The following is a 19,371-nucleotide window of genomic DNA, read 5'->3' on the forward strand; positions in this document are numbered from 1 at the left end:
GATCCTGTGAGACAGGTGACGTTATCACTGTATCACTGTAGATGAGCGAACAGAGGCTCAGAGAGGTCACGGCATTTGTCCAGGGTCACACAGCCAGGGAAGTGCCGAGGAAGGATTTGAACCCCGACCTGTCTGCTGCTTCCTCAGGGCAACATTCCCCCAACCTGCTGCCGAGCTAGAAAACTGACAGACTTACTCAGAGCAGTTGGAAAAGGGCTCCACTCTGCCTGGAGGACACATGTCTGTGTGTCTCCACATACTTAGGTTCTTTCTCTTTCTGTGGATGAGTCCTGAGACGGCAGGCTTTCAGCCACGGGAGTTGGTTATGCAGAGAGGCGGCAGTTGGAATGGGTATGAGGCTCGCCGTGGCCTGCTCGGGTCTGAGTGCAGCGCCCCGGTGTCTGCTCTCCCGCATGGCTCCGTGCCCGGGCAGGTCCTGTCTCCTCACCCCCCGCTGTTTATACCTCAGCCTGTTTGGCTTCCACAGGCTGGAGCTGGAAGCCAGCCTCAGCCCGGGACTGGTAGACCCACCAGGGAGTCCTGTGATGTCACAGAAGGCGCCCACCATCCACCACGGCGTGTTCTTCCCCTCAGACGGTGCACTCACTGATCTGCACCTGTGTCCTGTTTCCATAACAGGAAGACGGCTTGCACAAGGTTCAGCAGAAGCGAGAGCTCCTTTGTCCAGGCCTGGGATGGTGCTGGCATGGTCCTGGGGGGAGCGTTCTTCCATCCATTCGGTGTTTTCTTGGCTGTTTCTGATGAGAACGATGTCAGTCTGCTCATGTTTTCACTGACACGCGTAGTTGGAAAGCATGCATGTCATGTCTTTCGTGCAGGGGTCTTGCCTGCCTCTTGTTGGCTTAGAAGGTGGGAGAGGGGCCTTTTCCCTCTAATGACACTGCTGTCCTTGGTGTAACCCTGCGCTGGGGGCTTTCTGAGACAGAATAAAATGGCCTTGGGAAAAATCAATAGTCACAATTCTGGCCACTTTTTTGTCTGGGAAGCAGAAAAGATACTGATTTCATTTATTTTATTTTTATTTTTTTGAGGAACATTAGCCCTGACCTAAAATCCACCACCAATCCTCTTTTTGCTTGAGGAAGACTGGCCCTCAGCTAACATCTGTACCCATCTTCCTCCAGTCTACATGTGGGATGCCTCCACAGCGTGATGAGCAGTGTGTAGGTTCATGCCCAGATCCGAGCCGATGAACCCTGGGCGGCCGTAGCGGAGTGCGCAAACTGAACCACTACGCACCAGGCCAGCCTCCTGATTTCATTTTTTAAACACCCATAGAAAAGATTGGGATATCTTCCCAGGGGAGACACTATGCATGAACTAATAGCTTTATATTGTTCCTTTGTAAGGCAGAAGGAGGGCTTTGTGTTAATTAATTGCGTTTGCATGTGGCCTGAAAAACAATACTCCTGAAACATAAAGCCTAGAAATAGGCTGATCTCCTAGGGTAGACCAGGTGAGACACAGCCCCGGGCCAGCCCCTGGGGGCTCCCTCACTGCACCCTAGGCCAGACTCTGGGCTGAGGCCAGATGCGGCTGTCGCCTGGTTTTGTCTAGACTGTGAGCTGTGCGTTTTACATTTTTAAATATTCCCCAAAAAATCAGAAGAAGAGTAATATTTCCTGACATTGTAAGTTTTTGAATTTCACACTTTGTGCCATGAACAGAGTTTCCTGGAGCGGCGTGCCTGTGGTTCCAGCACCGTCTGTAGATGCTTGACCACAATGACAGACGAGCAGAAGCCGTAGACACCACAGTGACCGTGTAGGTCGGAGCCGGAAGTCTTCCCGCCTGGCCTTGTGGGGAACAGGCTGGCTGCACCTGCTCTAGGAGGGGCACTGTTTGCTGGTGCTGGGGAGGCGGGGAAGGTTCTGGAAGGTGTAGCAGACGGTCCCACTCTGGAGGACGCAGGTGCCTTCTCTCCTCTCACAGCAGCTGCTCAGCACCAGTGGCAGGGTGGAGTGCCGACGGGGTGGGCCTTCCTATAGGGGGCTGCCCTGGGGGTCCCGGGAGGGAGGAACGTGCTCTGGACTGGGGCCTGGGGGCCCGGTGAACGCGGCACAGAGATCTCAGTACGCGCCTGAATAGCGAGCGCAGACGCAGGGCTGACCAGTGGGTCATTCCAACGTGAACAGTGTCCCCGACGCTCCAGGGAAGTTTGGGAAGGGAGAAACCCATCTTCTTGAACGTTTTCCATCTGAGGGCTGTTTCTGAAGCCTCCAACTCCAGAATTACCCTGGCTGTCAGGAATGGGCGACGTTTCTGGGTGGCGGACCTCCTGAGCCCCCTGGGGAGCCCGTGCCCCTCTCTGCGGGTTTGAGCTCAGGTCTCAACGTTCCAAGCTCCTTGCTTCTCTTTCTAAGCTATGTGACAGCTGTGATAAAGAATGCGCTCGGAGACTGCTGAGAGCAGCAGCTTATCCGACTGAGGGCAGGGCACCAGGAGATGTCCCTGCGTGGCGACGCCGGCAGCCAGCAGGGTGGGGCTGCCTGGAGCCAGCAGGGTGGATCCGGCTCAGGGAGAGGTCCCTGCCGCAGGACTGGGCCCTGTCTGTCACTGAGAGTATTTAAATATCAGTATTTAAATACCACCACTTCCCTTTTATACTTGCTCATAAAAAAAAACCCAAGACCTAAAACCAAAATAAAAACATTTATGTATCTTCTTCCTTTGAATGTGTCAACACCTCGATTTATTTCCAAAACTCAATTTCCTTTTGAAGCAAAGTTTTCTGTCCTGTGCTTTGTATCATCCTGTCAGTTGTTTTTAAGGTGTGTATTGGAGGAAAAAAATGGTGCTTTTTTTGCCCTCCTCTTTATTTACATCCATTGCTCACTATTTTCATTGACCTGAATTTTAAAGGCCTTATCAGAAGATAAATTTGAAGAGTTGACTTACTTCAGCAATTCAGCATCCCGCCTTCGGGCGGTGAGTTAGACGGAGCCGGTTGAGCGTCCAGCAGAACTTCGGACGAGGCAGCCACCGGGAGGGCCATGGAGCTGAGTCTCCCCGACCTGTAACACCCCCTTTCTCAAGCCCTGTGCTCAGAGAAACGGTTACAAGCTGAAGCCCCTGTGGGAAGGACCTCAGAGCCGAGTTTCAGTTCTTGATCCTGCACAAGTGGGAGCCGGTGGTGCAGAAGGCTCAGCAGCTTCCAGCCGGCGCCTGCACGAGGCCCTTCCTGAGTTGTTCTGGGCGACAGTCCTTCCATTCAGCCTAATTGATGGAGACCCCACTATGCGCAGACCCCATGCCTGTGAGCCCAGAGAGGGCCCAGGTGTCATGGTGCTTAAATTCCAGAGGGAGAGACGACAAAAAATACAACATTTGGCAAATTGTCTCCCAGGCACCCTTGTGTCTCTTGAGTCCCTTTGGCCTCTGGAGTCTGGGATTCTGGATGAAAGTGGCCGCAGCGGAGAGCTCCGAGCTGTGCCATTGGAAACAGGCTCTCTTGTGATCCAGAACCGCCTCATTTTAGCCTTGGTTCACACGGGCCCAGGTTTCACTGCTCACTCCTCCCTTGATCATGTAGGGACCCTGTCAGTGCCCTGACTCCTCAGAGGGCCCATGAGAGAAGTCAACTAGGTGATGCTCAGCAAAGGGCTCATCGCCGCCTCTCCTCCTCTCTCCCTGGGATGACCAGCAGAGCCAAGGTGGGAGCACAGTTCCCACTGGAGGCTCTTCCTCATTTTGCACCTCGAGGCTCCTTAACCAGGAAGTGACCCACCTGTTCACTGGTTCCCATGCATGTCACCTGAAGAAGCAACGCTCAGAGTTGGGTCTGCGCCTTGGTGCCAGTGTTCAGGCGGCTTTGTTACTGGTCAGTAGTGAGATAACAAGGGAGCTTTCATAGCAATGTGACCTTGCTGTGACATCCAAGAACATTTTTACTGTATTTTACAAAAGCATCAGTCCACGATGGAGTTGGGGGGAAAAAGCAAACCCAGCAAACAGGTCCTTTGCTGCAGGTGGCTGGAGAGGCGCTGACCTCCAGTATTTGGACTGCTGACCCCGCGTGCGCTCATCTGCTTCATGGTTGTCGGTGGGCCACCTCATGCCGTGGTGCGAAGGGCCAGAACCGGGCGGCTGGGACTCTCAGGTCTGATGGCTCCATTCTTGAAAGTAAAAGCGGTTGTTAATAATTATGTGGTTAAGGGCTGTCTCCTGGGGTCACACGGACAAGGATGTGCAGTCACCCTGTGCATTCCAGAAGGATGGTCTCTCTTACTAGTGAAGCCTGTGCTGTCCACTGTCCGTATGTAGAGACATCATGTCAAGGACCCGGTGCAGCAGACCAGCAGGGCTGCTGGCCCTGTCTGGTGGGTGCAAGTGGAGGTTCCGGAATCTTCCCTGGTCCCCTTGGAAGGTCCCTGGCTTGCAGCCAGGCCTGGGACCCAGACTCACACTTTTCATCGTCATATGCTGCTTTTTCTTTTCCTGAGCTGCATTTTTGTTTCTGGTTTTTAAAGTTTCAGTACCTTGGATAAAGATGGGGGAGTGCATGCCCATTACACGCCTAGGCAACACACGCCAGAGAGGACTAGCGAATCCTGGAATGCAAATCAGGGTCCAGAAAGACCTCTGGAGGCCGGAAGGATGAGCCAAGATAAACAGGATGAAATTTGTGTCACTGTTTCTATTGAATCATTCATTAAAATCGTGCTGTTGGCTTCCAGTGAGGGGCAGGGAACATCCACACAAAATCAGTCGCCGAACCTCTTTTTGGGATGCTGTTTCCTACACCCATGTTCCTGATCTTTACGAGGGTCTGGTGAGCACTTCTGCCTGTGCCTCAGTGTCAGTAAAAGCTCCATCTCCCAGAGGGTGGGCTAAGGCTTGTTTCGTTGCTAATGAGCCCCAGGCTGGGTCACATTTTCTCTTGGCGTTGGCTGCTGGACGCTCTGAGCCAGACTTGCATCCTGCCTCTGACGTCTGCTTGGTAATCTTGTTCTTTTTCTGACCTTGTTTTCCTTTTCTCTTTTTTCCTAATCCCTTAGATGATTTCATCTGTCTTTTTTATGCATTTGTTTTGGATGCTGCCTCTAATTACTTGTGAGAGGAAGAAGATAGGGATGCAAACAAATAAAAATAAACTTATCCTGTTGGCCATCTGCCCCCACCAGCAGAAGGCCATAAAAATTCTGTAATTTCTAGCTGTGGCCCCTGTTTCTTCAAATCTGCTCAGTAAATATTGAATTGAGTTAAATTACATTTTAAAAATGGGCTGCATAAGTACCAGGTGTAGGGGGAGATGTTGGTCAAGGGCGATTCTTCGGTCACGTTTCCCAGGCGTAGCTTGAACCCGACTCCAGACAGGAAAGCACCGTGTGCCCAGAAAGGCGAGATCAGTCATTTTGCTGCGTCCTGAGAGCACAGAGCTCAGACGGAGGGAGGAGACGCCGGAATCTGCTTCTCCTTCCTGGAGGCTGGTGGAAGGCATGAGAGTCCTGCTCCGAGGCCAGGGGTGTTATTGCTCCCAGCGCCGTCAGCGGCATGAGCTTCCTGTTCACGTGGGTGCCCCATGTGCCCCGTCCTTGTGGGGGTTGTAGAGCACCAGCCGCGGGGAGGAGACGAGCACTGGGCTTGGGGGAGCTCCGCTTTCTGGGGAGCTGTGGGCAGACCTCCTCTTTGACTGGAGGAGACATTACCTCATCCTTCAAGGCTGCTCCCTGCAAACTCTGCTGAGGAGTGGCCGGGACAGAGGGGTCAGGGCCGTGCCTTCTTAGCGTTGCTGGCAGCAGTAGGCAGGGTGAGGCCGACTGCTGGCCTCTCCCGGAGGTGCGGTCTGGTCCCGCTGCCATCTGTGCTGGTCAGACGTGCCTGGAGATCACCGTGCCGTGGGCACCGTATTTCACAGTGGGCAAACTGCAGTCCGCCTGTCGGGGTGGGACTGGGATGGGCTCTGTGTGCTTAGTCAGGTAAAGAAAAGCGTGGAAGGCGTAGTGTGTACGCCTGTCTTGGGCTCAGAGCCCCTCCGGCCTCAGGTGAACTGGGATGTTCCGATTAGGAATCCAGCGCAGGCCCCAGGCCCTAGGATGTGTGCGGACGCTCCATGTGTCACCTGGTGGGCAGTGCCAGGGGACGTCTGGGTTATGTTGTGGCAGTTGCTCTTGCATTTCCCATAGCTCTCACTGATTTTTATTTGGTACCTACTCTTCTCTAGGTGTGTTAGCTCCTTAAATCCTCAGAATGCCTGATGAATAATCGCCTTTTCTATCATGTGGTGGTTGATGTTCCAAGAAATGTCATGGAGGCATCTGGGACCAAGTGCAGAGTTGGCGTCAGTCTCCCCTTCTCTCTCTCTTTTTGTTTTTTAAGATTGGCACCCGAGCTAACAACTTTTGCCAATCCTTTTTTTTTCCCCCTGCCTTTTTCCTCCCCACATCACACCAGTACATAGTTGTGTGTTTTTAGTTGTGGGTCCTTCTACTCGTGGCATGTGGGACGCCGCCTCAATGTGGCCTGACCAGCAGTGCCAGGATCCAAACCAGCGAAACCCTGGGCCGCTGCAGCGGAGCATGTGAACTTAACCAGTGGGCCAAGGGCGGCCCCTCCCCTTCTCTCTTGAGCATCTCCTGCCAGTCCATGGGCTTGTGAGAAGAGGAGGATTGTGCAGCGAGAGGGGAGGGGCCTGCCCCGAGTGCTCAGAGGAGAGGCCCACCCAGGGGAATCGGGGGGTGTCCATGGCTCCGATGAGGCTCCACTGCCAGACTGCATGCTCTTCTGCCTTCCAGTGTGTGCGACATTCCGTGACCCTCGGGTGATGACCCCTAAGCCTGAATGGACTTGCCAGGTTTTTGAAACTGACAGCCAGGCCTGTGCTGGGTAGTATTTTTTGAGGTCAGTAAAGTCATGGCTGCTGTGGTGTTCAGGGAGCCTGAGGGACTGGAGTGGGACCGCAGAGGGACAGGAGTGGGCTGGCCTAAGGACAGTCAGGGTGCCGGGTGGGGACTGCCTTCCTCAGGGACAGCTGACGTCATTTGAAGGTGCCTTTTGGAGGTGCGGGCCCAAACTGTGGGCATCCACCTTTTGCAGGCCGGATGCGGCCCCGAGCTGCTTTGCTGATTGTGAAGTCAAGATTTCAAACCTGTTTCAACACACTTGTTGTTAAGAAACTCATTGATGAAGGTGCATTTTAGGGTTCTCCTTTGTAGTCACAGTAAACATGTGAGCAGATGAGCTTGGTTTTGCCCAAACCACAGGCGCTGATGTTGGCGTGAAGCCTGTGCACATTCTTGCTTTCCTGCAAGTCCGCGTGCAGTTCGCAAACCAGGGCTCCCCGCTGTGTAAGCCCAGTCACAGGGATACGGGGGAGACGGTGTGTGCCGCCCACACGGCTTTTGGGCCTTGTCTCAGAGGACAGGTCTGGTGTCCTGAGCAAATGTCGTGTGCGAGCAGGAGTTAACTGGGTGAGGAGTAGAGACAGGAGCCTTGTAGGGTAGGGGACAGCCTGTGCCAAGGGCCCCTGCCGGAGGGACAGGTGGGAGTGTGGGCCTGACGCTTCACGACGGACAGATGGGGCCCATGGGAAGGCTCCCCTTGCCCTTGATCAAGAGCCTTGTCTTTGTGTGGGAGGAGTGGGCATTCCTGGGCTGCCGCTAGACCCAAGGGTGACGTTGGGTTTGCAGACATGGCCAGGCCTCACGAGGGTCAGATCGGAGGAGGTGGGCCTGGCCCAGTGTCAGTGGTGGTGGCATGGAGGAGCCACGGTGTGAAGGGTGTTTATGGAAAACAGAAAGGCCTGGCCCTGCTGCGTTGGATTCGAGAGATGAGGAGACGTGAAGGACAAGGGGGTTAAGCCTGGTCACACTACCAGGTTGATGGTGCCTGCATCAGCCTGGTTGAAGTGAGAAGAAAATGTGATTTGTGGGGGAGGGTCCTGAGTTTTGGTTGAAGACTGGTGAGGTCCCAGGTGCCTTGGGCGTCTCATCTGATGTTTTCAGTTCTTTGTGCTCAGCAAACAGGGAAATTCACACCACGAGCCTTGCCAGGCATTTAAGAATGTTTTGTTTTAATGCAGTCATAGTAAGATGGAGCAGAATGTGAGATACATGGACATTTTTAACATAAAATGCTGGCTTTCAGGAAACAATAGCTCCTGTTAGGTTGACTAGAGGCAGTGACTGGATGATGTGACCCTTGCCCCCCATCAGTACTTGCCCAGCAGAGTTGGGTAAGTCAGGCCCCTCCACCCCCGTCCTCTGGACAGAGAAGGAAGCAGTGGGCTGGGTCACACGGCTCCTTCCACCAGCTGGGCCCCTCCATATGGGGCTGTTGCCTGTCCCAGAGCGGAATTTAGCATTTTTAGTTTTGAATGGAAGTAGGGATGTAGCTAGATAAACTGCTAATCACCTGAGTTTAACTTTTACCCATTGGAACAGGAATAGGTTATAGTTTCTTCTCCTCTGAGAATCTGCAAGATGAGATTTAAGTTTAAGAATTGTGCACTGGGGCCGGCCCCGTGGCCGAGTGGTTAAGTTTGCGTGCTCCGCTGCAGCGGCCCAGGGTTTCGCTGGTTCGGATCCTGGGCACAGACATTGCACCGCTCGTCAGGCCACGTTGAGGTGGCGTCCCACATGCCACAACTAGAAGGATCTGCAACTAAGATATACAACTATGGACCAGGGGGGATTTGGGGAGATAAAGCAGAAAAAAAAAAAAAAAAGAATTGTGCATCTATCTAAGAGTTGCATTATTTTTATATACTTGGGTAATTTCTTATCATCTTTGAAATTATGGCGTCTTCTAGTGTGAAAAAAAACAGTTTAACTCTTTCTGTCAGATTTTCTGTGCCACAGAGCCCCTGTTTTCTTTTTTCTACAGCAAACATTAAAAACCAGTAATTTTAGTGAGAAAAATGCACTGCATCGTCCTTCAGCACCGTAGTGAATTTGTTTACAGGAGCGGTGCTGGGCGTCCCTGTTTAGGCCTCAAGGAGATAGAGAGCACTTGGATTTTGTTGTCTCTTCAAAGCAACCTTGGCAGTGTTCCTCACCTGAGAGGTGTCTAACTTGCCGACCGTGGATGGTCAGCTGCGTCCCACAGGTGCCGGTGAAACAGTGTACGGCAGGCGTCCGTGGGAGCTGCCTGCTGAGTCCAGCTGAACCTCAGAGCTGAGCGTTCCTGCCGGAAGCCTGCTCTTCCAGCTTCCCTCCACACTCCAGCTGCTCCTCTGCCTCTCCTTCCTCAGCTCTCCGCTTCTCTCTCTGCTCTGAATGTTGACCTTCCTCAGGGCCTCCCTGGGGCTGCCCTCTCCTGTCGTGTCCGCTCCTCTGCACAGCTTCTGTGGAGAGCTTCCCAGGTCGGAGGCTGTAAGCGTCAGCTCTGTGCCCACAGCCTGTACGTTTATAGTGACACGCTGGACTTTTCCTCTGAACTCCAGGTCTCCGAGCCTACTCGGCACCTTCCCTTGGCGGTCTCACCCACATCTCAGGCGCGTGCCCTGAACTGAACTCTTGACCCCCCCGCAGCCTTCCAACCCTCCCATCTCAGTGTTTGGCTCACACATTCGCCAGGAGCTGCAGTCAGTCACCGCGAGTCCTTCTTTCCCGCACGGCGCACATCCAGTCCACCAGCAGCCCTGGTGCTTCTTCCCCAAGACACAGCGCCAGCCGCTCCACTGTCTCCAGCCACTGCCCAGTGCATGCCTGGAGCTCCTCACTGCGTTCCGTTTCACAGGGACTGACTTCGAGCTGTTCAGTTAGCATTTGCTAAATGCACAAGCAAATGAAATTATTAGGCCTTAATCATTGGCTGTAAAGAATTAAGTGGGGCGTATAAGACTACGTCATAAGACATCTTAGTAGATATTAAAAGTAAATCGATGGATTTATGTACGCATTCCTCCACTATCATTAACACGAAAAACACAAGCTTTGGGTATTCATTCGGCATCTGAAAGGCATGCATTCATACAAAAAATGGACATAATTTAATTCCAGCCAAATATCAGTGAAAAATCATAAGGCTTGGTTTTAGAATGCTTTTTCTTTTAAGAATTTTATTTTTATTTTTCTTTCTTCTCCTCAAAGCCCCCCAGTAGGTAGTTGTATATTTTAGTTGTGAGTCCTGCTAGTTGTGGTGTGTGTGACCCCACCTCATCATGGCTTGATGAAAGGTGCTAGGTCTGCGCCCGGGATCTGAACCTCGAAACCCCGGGCTGCCGAAGCAGAGTGCACCAACTTAACCACTCGGCCACAGGGCCAGCCCCAGAATGCAGTTTTTTAAAGTCTACGATGGTATGAACCTCTAATGCTCTTCCCCTTCCGTAGGAATGGACAGGGAGGCGTGATGGAGATTCAGCATTCCCAGTGGCTGGAGAGCTGGGGACGATGTTTCAGCACTTGTCCCTTTAGAGGGGGTGCTAATTTCTAAAATCAGTGAATTACTTCTTTCTGTGTTTTCTCCTCTGAGGCACAACACTTTAAGAGCTTTTAGGTTTGTATTGTGGATGCTCCCAGTGCTTACCAAAGAACCACAAAGTCAGTGTTTGCCACTATTTGACTTATATAAGGAACGTTCATGTTGAAATTATACAAGTTAAGGAGGATCATTCTGCAGTGAGCCTCAAGATGACTTTTAACACTGTGATACAAATGTGATCAGAATTCTTATGTAACATGAAAGATTGCCCAAATACTTTTAAAAAATCCACACTAGTAATGAAAATGCATTGAGAATAAAGACAGTTCACCTCTGAAATGTGTTATTTGTAGAGAAATATTTGAAAGTAGCATCCTGGCTCTCATTAGTTAGAAACCTCACCCCCAAATATGAAACAGACTTGAGAAAGAACAAAATCATTGTATCACAAAGTAACTGCCGTTGAGTTTTGATGCTCTAATATGGTGGGAGTTTTCAGCCTGTAACTGAAATACTTTTGGTTCTCAAATCAAACAGGATATACCGTGTAATTTTGGGCTTGTTGACAAATCATTCTTAAATTCTTTTTTTCATTTAAAGATGAATTAAAACGTGTCACTTTGGTGAATAGGAAAAAGTCAAGATAATCTTATTTTAGAAATGAGTGTTACTGAAGATTATGGTAAGATGATCTTTATAAGACAGTCTTTAATAACTGTGCCTTTTTTTCTCATAATAACTCTTGATGATTAAATTAAACATCATGGCGTGGTCTGGACTTCATCTGTCACTGTGACGGGGTCTAAGGCACAGAGCCCTCGAGTGGGTGAGATGAAAACTGGCATCTCCAAATCGTCTTTTAGTTCTAAGCTGCACTTCTGTGGTGTGTAATGAATTGTGATTCTGATTTTGGATATAAACCTGTACTTTGATGCTTTATCCCAAACACCTTGATTCTTCCCAGTTTTTCCTTCTTGTTTTTTTCTGGTAAGTTTTCTGTTTCCATCAAGATGTTGCAATTATGGAAACATTAAACCGAGACAAAACTAAAAAATCACCCTAAAACTTCTTGCCTTATGAGCTTAGATTCTGCTAGCCTTTTTAATATAAAATATAAATGGACCTGGGTTCTGTCTTTGAGAATCTGACTTGAGAAATTCCTGTTTCGTTTGTAATGGTTGCTCCAGTCTGTTCTCTGTATGCAGATGGCTTGTCCTGGCTCCCTGCTCCCTTAAGGTGGTCAGAAGTAGCTCTTCAACATTTTGAAGAACTCTTGAATGTAAGTGCTGCCGGGAGCAGGGTATCTGCTGAATTCCTCCAGCAAGGGTGGAAAATGGCTCCTTGATGGCCTCCGCTGGGAGCAGTCAGGTGCTGAGAGAAGAGCCCTGGGCTGGTCCTAATTCCATTTTCAGTGCTGCTCCTTACAGAGTGGGTGACTTTCGGCAAATTACCTAATTTTTCTTAGTTCCTGAATTCCTGTTTGCCACGTTCAGGGATTTCTTCCAACCTGATTCCAATTCTCCTCCGTCCTAAAACCAACCACCTTTACCATGCCCTAACTTGTCCCCACCAACATCCCCACTGTGTGTCACTTCTGTAGCCAGGTAAGGTGGAAGCAGACTGTGAAGTTCACCATGAGCTTGCCTACAATCATAATTTCTAGGAGCCTTTGAGTGAACTCCTGTCCTACACTGAGATGCTCTAAGTGTAGAAACTGCTTTCTTGAGAGATTGTCACCCAATATGTACTTAATGCACTCCGTGAATGAGTCAGCGAGATCCGGGGGCCTGTGCGGATGCCGGTCACCGTGGATGCTCACAAAGAGCTTCATGGTGTGTGGAGCACTTTGCACGTCCCTGGTCTCTCACCACTCGGTTACTGTGCACGTGGCGTATTATTACTGTCCTTGGGGTTTGAGGGTTCGAGTGCCTCTGTTTAGGAAGGATGGGCACTTTCCAGCTCACGCAGGAAGGGGTGCCGAGCTGTACCAGTGTCTTCGGGGCTTTACTCTTGGCCTCAGTGAAAGTTTGCAGCTGCCCTCTTGCTGTCAGCTGTCAGTGTTCACGTGTATTCAGCTGTGGCTTTCCCAGAGCTTTCTAGAATCTACCTCCACTCCCTCATTACGCCCACTTCACAGAGAAATTTCCGAAAGTTCATTGTTGGGAGAAGTGGCACTGAAGGGCAGCTGGCAGGTGAGCAGAGGGCCTGGGCACTAGCCAGCAGGTGTGGATGAGGGCCGCCTGGCCGTGTTGCCCAGCACACCCAGCCCCGGGGCCCCAGCCAGAGCAGAGGGGGCTCCACTGCGGGGTATGGGGGGCGGGGACGAGCAGAGGGAGTGCTTCTGAAATGCTCGTTAATTTTAAAGTTTAGGACAGTTTTTTTTCATGTTAGGATTATTTGTGGAAGTAGTTATTATGATTGTGAAAATAACAATTCTACTAGTGAAATAACTGAGCACACCCAAGTGTGTGAGGTAGGTAATGAATGACCCTATGGCCGTATTCTGTAGGGTTACACACATTGTCTGCCCAGGCGTGTGTAGACAGCAATTTAAAAGTTAAAAAAGAAGATGAGTTAAATTACATACTTGGTTTTAACCGCTTTTTAGCTGGAGAGTTCAGTTCGCATGTAACATAAGCTTTATGTCAGCAGTGACAGGTGGGCTCAGGGTCAGACGTGGAGGAGGCGCAGAGGGGACAAGCAGACGTCTGCTGAGTGTGTGTGTGTGTGTGTGAGTGTGCACGTGTGCATGCATATCCACACAGGTGCACATGCTTACACATATACATGCAGCCACACGTGTACACACTGCTGGAGAGCAGTCGTTTTCACACTTCACCTTGCTTCCCCTGGAGAGATTGTGAAAATGCACATCACCAGGCCCCGCTACAGAGTCTCTGATTCTCTAGATTTGGGGCCGGCCCAGAATTTGCTTTTCTAACAAGTTCCTGGTGCAGCTGCTGCTGCTGCTGAGGGGGCCCCACTGAGAACGCTGCTTGGGAGAATCGTCACCATTCCTAGGTTAGCACATCCCTCCTGATTCTCCCTACAGAGCGGGAATTAATTCAGGTAAAAAGCAGCTCATGCACTTTGCGGTTAGGACTTAGAATGTGGGTTCATGTTTGAAATGACTCTTGACTCCCTGTCCACAGCGTCTCCATTCCCTCAGTCTGTCTCTCTGGGTTGGGGTCACCTGGCCTCTTACTCTCTGCTCTTCCGTGGCTCTGGAGGATGAGCGTCCCTGAGGAGGCCCGTGTGTACGTGCATGTAAACGCTGAGTGTGTAAACATTCTCCCCTCTTTCCTTCAGAATGGGTAATTTATAATGTTTGCTTTCAAGTCCACTCCCTTTTTGTCTGGAGTAGTTGATATGTCGTTAATTCCATGCAATGAGTTTTTTCATTTCGGTTATTGTGTCTTGGTTATAGAATTTCAGTTTGATTTCTTTTTTATCCTTTTAATTTCTCTGCTAAGATTCTTCTTTGTTAGAATGGGGACTCTCTGTTTTACCCTCTCTAGGATGGTAAGTGTGCCATCTTTTTCTGGCTTTCTGGCTAAGAGAGTGGGGAATTGATCCGATGCTTGAAAAAAGATTGAAATATTCCCCTTTAACCTAGACCAGCGCTGTCCAGTACCACCAGTATGATGCGACCACGTATGGAATTTTAAATTTTCTAACAGGTTCATTAAAAATTAGAAAGATACAGGTTAAGTTTACTAAGACTTTAACTATATATCAGACATACTCATTTCAACTTGTAATCAACATACAAGCTTATTGCAAGTAATGACAGCTTTAAATTCCATTTTTCATATGAGGTCATTGAGATCTCTTGTGCGTCATCCACGGACCCCATGTTTTGGTTAGGCCACATTGCAGGTGCGCAGGGCCAGGTGTGCGGGGCTGCTGTGTCTGTGGCAACACCCTCTCCATCACTACCCGAGTTTGGCGGCGCCGATGCGTTTTGCCACATCGCAGAGGCTGGTTCCTAGTCTTGCCGGTAGCCTGCTCAGGTCGAATTCTGAGTTGCCAAATCCTCACTCATTGGTTTGCTTTCCAGTTTCCAAATTGTTTTTGCCATCATCGGTCCTCTGTCACTTGAGTATGGATTTGCAGAGAATGGGAGTCAGACATTATGGGTGTTCAAGCCACGGTCTTTACTCTGGACTTGAAACTTGGTTCCTGAACACAGTGTCTGGATGGTTTCTGCTGTGTGTGAGTATGTCACGGTGTTCCAGGAGGAGGTTTTCTCTGTTTGCACCTGGCTCATCTGTTCAAATTCGGTGAAACCTCATGTTACCTGTGAGGGCAGAGAGCTTCTGCCAGTCACTTGGGTTCACACTGCAGCCTCAGCCAGAGCTCTTTCCTCATTAATAACTGATCCACATTTCACATGTTAGGACTCTGCATCCGCCTTCACTGTTCCTGACTTTCGGCACGCCTCCAAGTAGTACCACCTGCAGCATTCAGAATAGGAATGGAAATTAAATCCTAGCCTATTTAGAAACAAACACTGCAGTGCAGCGGGAGGAGTGTTCTGGGCAGAGCGTGTTGGGGGAAGAAAGTGGCCCGGGGAGGGCTTGAGGGTGCAAACTCGGGTCAGATGGTGCCTGTGGTTGCCTGGGTGGGCAGAAGGGAAAATGAACTCCCCTTCCCCAGACCTTGCCCCAAAGCAAGAAGGCAAATGACAGAACGCACCATATTTCGTTTGCTGACTTGACACCAAACACGACTAATTTTAGTGACTCAAACAGTTACTTTTTGAGAAGCCTCTTATTGTATCATAAACTAGAACCAATTCTATAAATTATTTACAGGTATTAAAGTGTCTCAAAGTAATCAGATTCCAGAAAAGATTATGAACATTAAAAGAGCTCAAGGAAGGTAGTAACAGAAACATCCATTCATGATTTGGAGCAAATGTTGCCCCAGGATCCCCTGTTAGTTTCCCTAACAAAGCACCACACACGGGGGCTTAAACACTGATGTGCTGTCTCGCAGTTCCAGGGGCTGGAAGTCGGAGATAGGGGCTGGCCGGGTTGGCCCCTCCTGAGGCCGTGAGGGAGAATCTGTGGTGGTTTTCGGCAACCCTGGGCGTTTCCTGGTTTGTGACACAACAACTCCAGAGTCCACATGGTTTCTCCCTGGGTGCCTGACCTCAAATTGCAACTTTTTCTCAGGACACCACTCCTATTGGATTAGGACCCACCCTGTGACCTCATTTTATCTTGATCAGCTCCTATAAAGACTTCTCTCCCAATAAGGTCACATTTGAGGCGCTGGGGAAGGATTTTAACACATGAATTTCAGGGACACAGTTCCACCCATAATAGTCCCTACTGGACTGGGTTAGAAGGGGTTGGACCTGTGAATGAGGAATCTTAATTTTTCTAAGACGTTGATAAAGGAAAGTGGTCTTTCTGTTTATTTTTCAGTGACTTTCATACTTGCTAAATTTATGGATTTTAATTCAAGCTGCCAGGGTAAAGGCAGATCTCTGTCTGCATCCCTTCTGTCTCTGAACTCCTGACCCCCCGGTCAGAGCCCCCCACGCTTGCTCTGCCCCAGTGTCAGCTCTACAACCATCCACGTGCTTCTCCTGCGCTGGGCCAGCTGGTGGGTCCGTCTCTGGATCGAGCCTGTCCTGCCCCCTGGTCTCTGCTGGGCTGGCTGTTCAAGTCCTCCCTCTGTCCTTGAAAAAATAGATAACTAGTCTACCAGTGCATGTTTAACTGTATGTAAAATACCTGTTTAGAAATGTTAGGTCAAAATCCATACATTAGTTATCCTCATTTTCCCAGTTCACCTGCTCAATGAGCATAGTGGTTTTGACACATTCGGTCTAAACTTCCTCACTGGGAAAATGTAATTGGTGGTTACCTGATAAACAACCAAATTCCAGCTCATGAAATTCCACGCAGGAGCTGTGAAGTGTTTCCACAAGTACGTGGCCCGTGGGGCTCGCCTCTTGAGTAGATGCAGTTGATCCTGTGTGTTATCTGAAGCCTTACTGACGTTCAGTTTTCTAGTGGATTGGCAGAAGGTGGATGGATAGGTACTTAAAGTAATATTTTGTCTTCCCATAATTATTGTTTAAACAAATTCGTGTACTGTGACATCGTCGATCTGTCATTCAGATAAATATTCATGTGATGAATCTAGCCTCAGCAAAGAGATGGTTCATCCAGGGAATACATTTTGAGATTCAATTTCTTAGCTACCTTATCGCCATTTTGAAACGGAACATTTAAAAATGACATAGATTAGTGATGACTGCAGATCTCCCTATAAATGCATTTCTTGTTTCTTCACAGGGATCTTCGCTTTAACAGAATCAGAGAGATCCAGCCTGGAGCATTCAGGAGGCTGAGAAACTTGAATACCTTGTAAGTCCAAACATTCTGCTGGGAACCAGGAGAGAAAAATAGAGAAGTCGTGACACCTCCGCCTGTGGGTGGATCTCAAGTACTGCGGTCGACCCCGATTACCCACGGTGGATGGGTATGGATGGTCGAGGCCGAGGTGGAGCCTGAGAGGAGTGTGCAGACTAGGATGGGTCACTGAGGATCCCATGCTTGGTGGCCGTTCTGGCATTGTCCCTGACGGTCTGTCTGACAGCCGTGAACCTGGCCATTGTATGGCAGTGTGAGCTAGGCCACAGGACACATGCTCCCCTTCTCTTCGTGTCAGCAACTCAGCCCCTTGTTGGGCCGGGTTCGCTCAGCTGTGCTGGTCTCCCACCACGGGGTCGAGGGCACGGCACTTCTCCTGAACTGATGTGGACTCAGGAAGGGTTGGAGGGCTACCCAGTTGCGCCCCAGGGTTTAGACCTCAAGGGTGGAGGAAGAGAACAGGCCCGACAGCTGAGTGGTTCTGCAGCAGACCCCAGGCTGCTCTGCTATCTGCTGTACTGAGCACGGTGGGAGGCTGGTTTCTCTGGCTCTTCTGCACCTGGACAGTGACTGTTGGGTGCTGGGGAATATGCAGGGCAATGGGATCAGGAGCCTGGAGGGCAGACCACCTGTGGCTCTGCATACCAGTCCCTTCCCATTGGCTAAGGACCTCCCTTCAGTGACACATCTGGCTTGACACTCTGTACTTCCACCATGGCCTTCCAGTTGGCCATAGTCCCGGCTGAAGTAGAAAATCTACTAACAGGATGAAGACAGATACTCCTTTGTATAGGAGAGAGGGACCTGTTTCTCTCTTACATACAAAGGTGAAACAGTGGGGTAACGTGGATGCTCCTTTCTTGAGAAAATTTGTAGTTACGGGCCTCTGAAGGTGCTATGTGTTTGTGTTAATTTAGCATTTCGTGAATGTTGATGTTAAGGTCTGTAGCTGTTTTAATTCTGATTGAAACTTACTTTCATAGGCTTCTCAACAATAATCAGATCAAGAGCATACCTGGGGGATCATTCGAAGACTTGGAGAATTTGAAATATCTGTAAGTCAATGATCAGTTCTTTATCCCAAAAGCTTGTGTTATCTGTATTTGACTATTTCATCATGGAGCTAAATTTTGACTTGCTTATGAATTATTGTAAATACACCCATTTAAAGAGGTTTAATTTTCAGAAGGTGAGTGAAATTTCAGCTGGGATTTTTAAAGTGAGTTGTCATTGGTATAAAGAGCTGCCTAAGGGATTTTTAGTGTTTAGCTACTAAGCCTTCAGTAAATAGGTTGAAAAAAGTTAAAAGCCATAGCCTCTGACAATCATCCTGGGACTAGTGATACTTGCTGAGGTGGGAGTTGCCCTCAGGTCCAGTTGCGTGTGAACAGCTGACAGGTGTCTCGTGAGACAAAAGCTCTCAGGATGGTTGAGCTCCCTTTGCAGCTGTGGTGAAATGTACCGTGTAAATTACAGATCTCTTTGGAATGTCACTGATTCCTTCTAATTTTCTCCACTTTTCTCCAAGTGATTTCATTTACTTAATTAACTTATTGGCGTTTGAAAGATGTGCTCGTTGAAGTCAGTTTTGCAGTGTAGAAGACGCCCTCTTGGGGGTTGCTGGTTTGGTATCTTCACGGCACTTATTCTAAAATTGGGAAGCGTTAAGAAAAACACTCCGATTACATTCCTCGTTCCAGACAGATTAGAAGTATGTGTCACGTGCTTTCAGCAAATTATTCTTACTTTTAGACCTTAGATAACTTTTTAAGTAGAACCATTTTAATGAGGGATTTACATCAGTGATTTTTATTGGGAATTTATGTTATACGTGAAGCTGAATGTCTTTACATTATGTTGATTTTTAAAACAAAGCCATATTGTGAGTGTTGATGTGGGTTTTGAAATGTTTAATTTTAGACGCATCAGTGTTTCTTAACTACAGAGTTAACTTTAACTGTTAATTGAAATATATTTTCCTCAATGAAGATATTTGAAAGTGTCATGTGTAAACAGATTTTCCACCACTTTTGGGATAGTATGTTAATTTTTAATTCTGTATGAACGTTACCAAGCCTTGTTACACATTTTCAAAATGAGAGACAGGCTGCATGTTTATTCTTTGAACTTTTCTTTGTTTGCTTTATTATTTTTTAAAATTTTAAGTGTAGTGCAAGTTCCAGAAGAAAGGTTTGGATTTCTTGGAAAGCAGAGGCAGTTAACCGATAGCCAGCATTCACAGTGTGTGTTTACGTGTGTACATGTTTAGTTTATTTTTTATTTTATATTTTGCTTTTGGTATGAATTACCTAAGATCAACTTATTTACTCTGTAAATATATTTAACATTAAGGAGTTTGGGATACTTTGTTTTTCACTTAAGGTGATCTCTTTTAAATAATGTTTTAAACCTCATCTCCTGACTGGCTTACTCTCAAGGCTTCCATGCTCCAACCTTTTTTCCTCTCTCCCACTCGAACACATCCATGATGCACGTTTGCCGTGGGTACCGACTGGCAGTGGGTACCACAGGTCACTGTGGATGGGCTGAGCAGAGGTCAGCAGTCAAGAGAGGAGATAGACTGTGATGAGAAAAA

At 48.9% G+C, this 19,371-nt stretch overlaps 1 protein-coding gene across 6 annotated transcripts in view; it reads left to right on the forward strand.

Annotated features, from left to right (window-relative positions):
* PXDN (peroxidasin) overlaps positions 1 to 19,371 on the forward strand; it is an 87,807-nt gene that overhangs the window by 21,912 nt on the left and 46,524 nt on the right. For all 6 annotated transcript variants that reach the window (XM_070571855.1, XM_070571853.1, XM_070571854.1 and 3 more), the window contains exons 2-3: positions 16,698 to 16,769; positions 17,759 to 17,830. In XM_070571855.1, the coding sequence (XP_070427956.1) occupies positions 16,698 to 16,769; positions 17,759 to 17,830 (144 nt within the window). The remainder of the gene's footprint in view (positions 1 to 16,697; positions 16,770 to 17,758; positions 17,831 to 19,371) is intronic.

This window comes from Equus przewalskii, chromosome 14 (assembly GCF_037783145.1).
Source record: "Equus przewalskii isolate Varuska chromosome 14, EquPr2, whole genome shotgun sequence".
Lineage (NCBI taxonomy): Eukaryota > Metazoa > Chordata > Mammalia > Perissodactyla > Equidae > Equus > Equus przewalskii.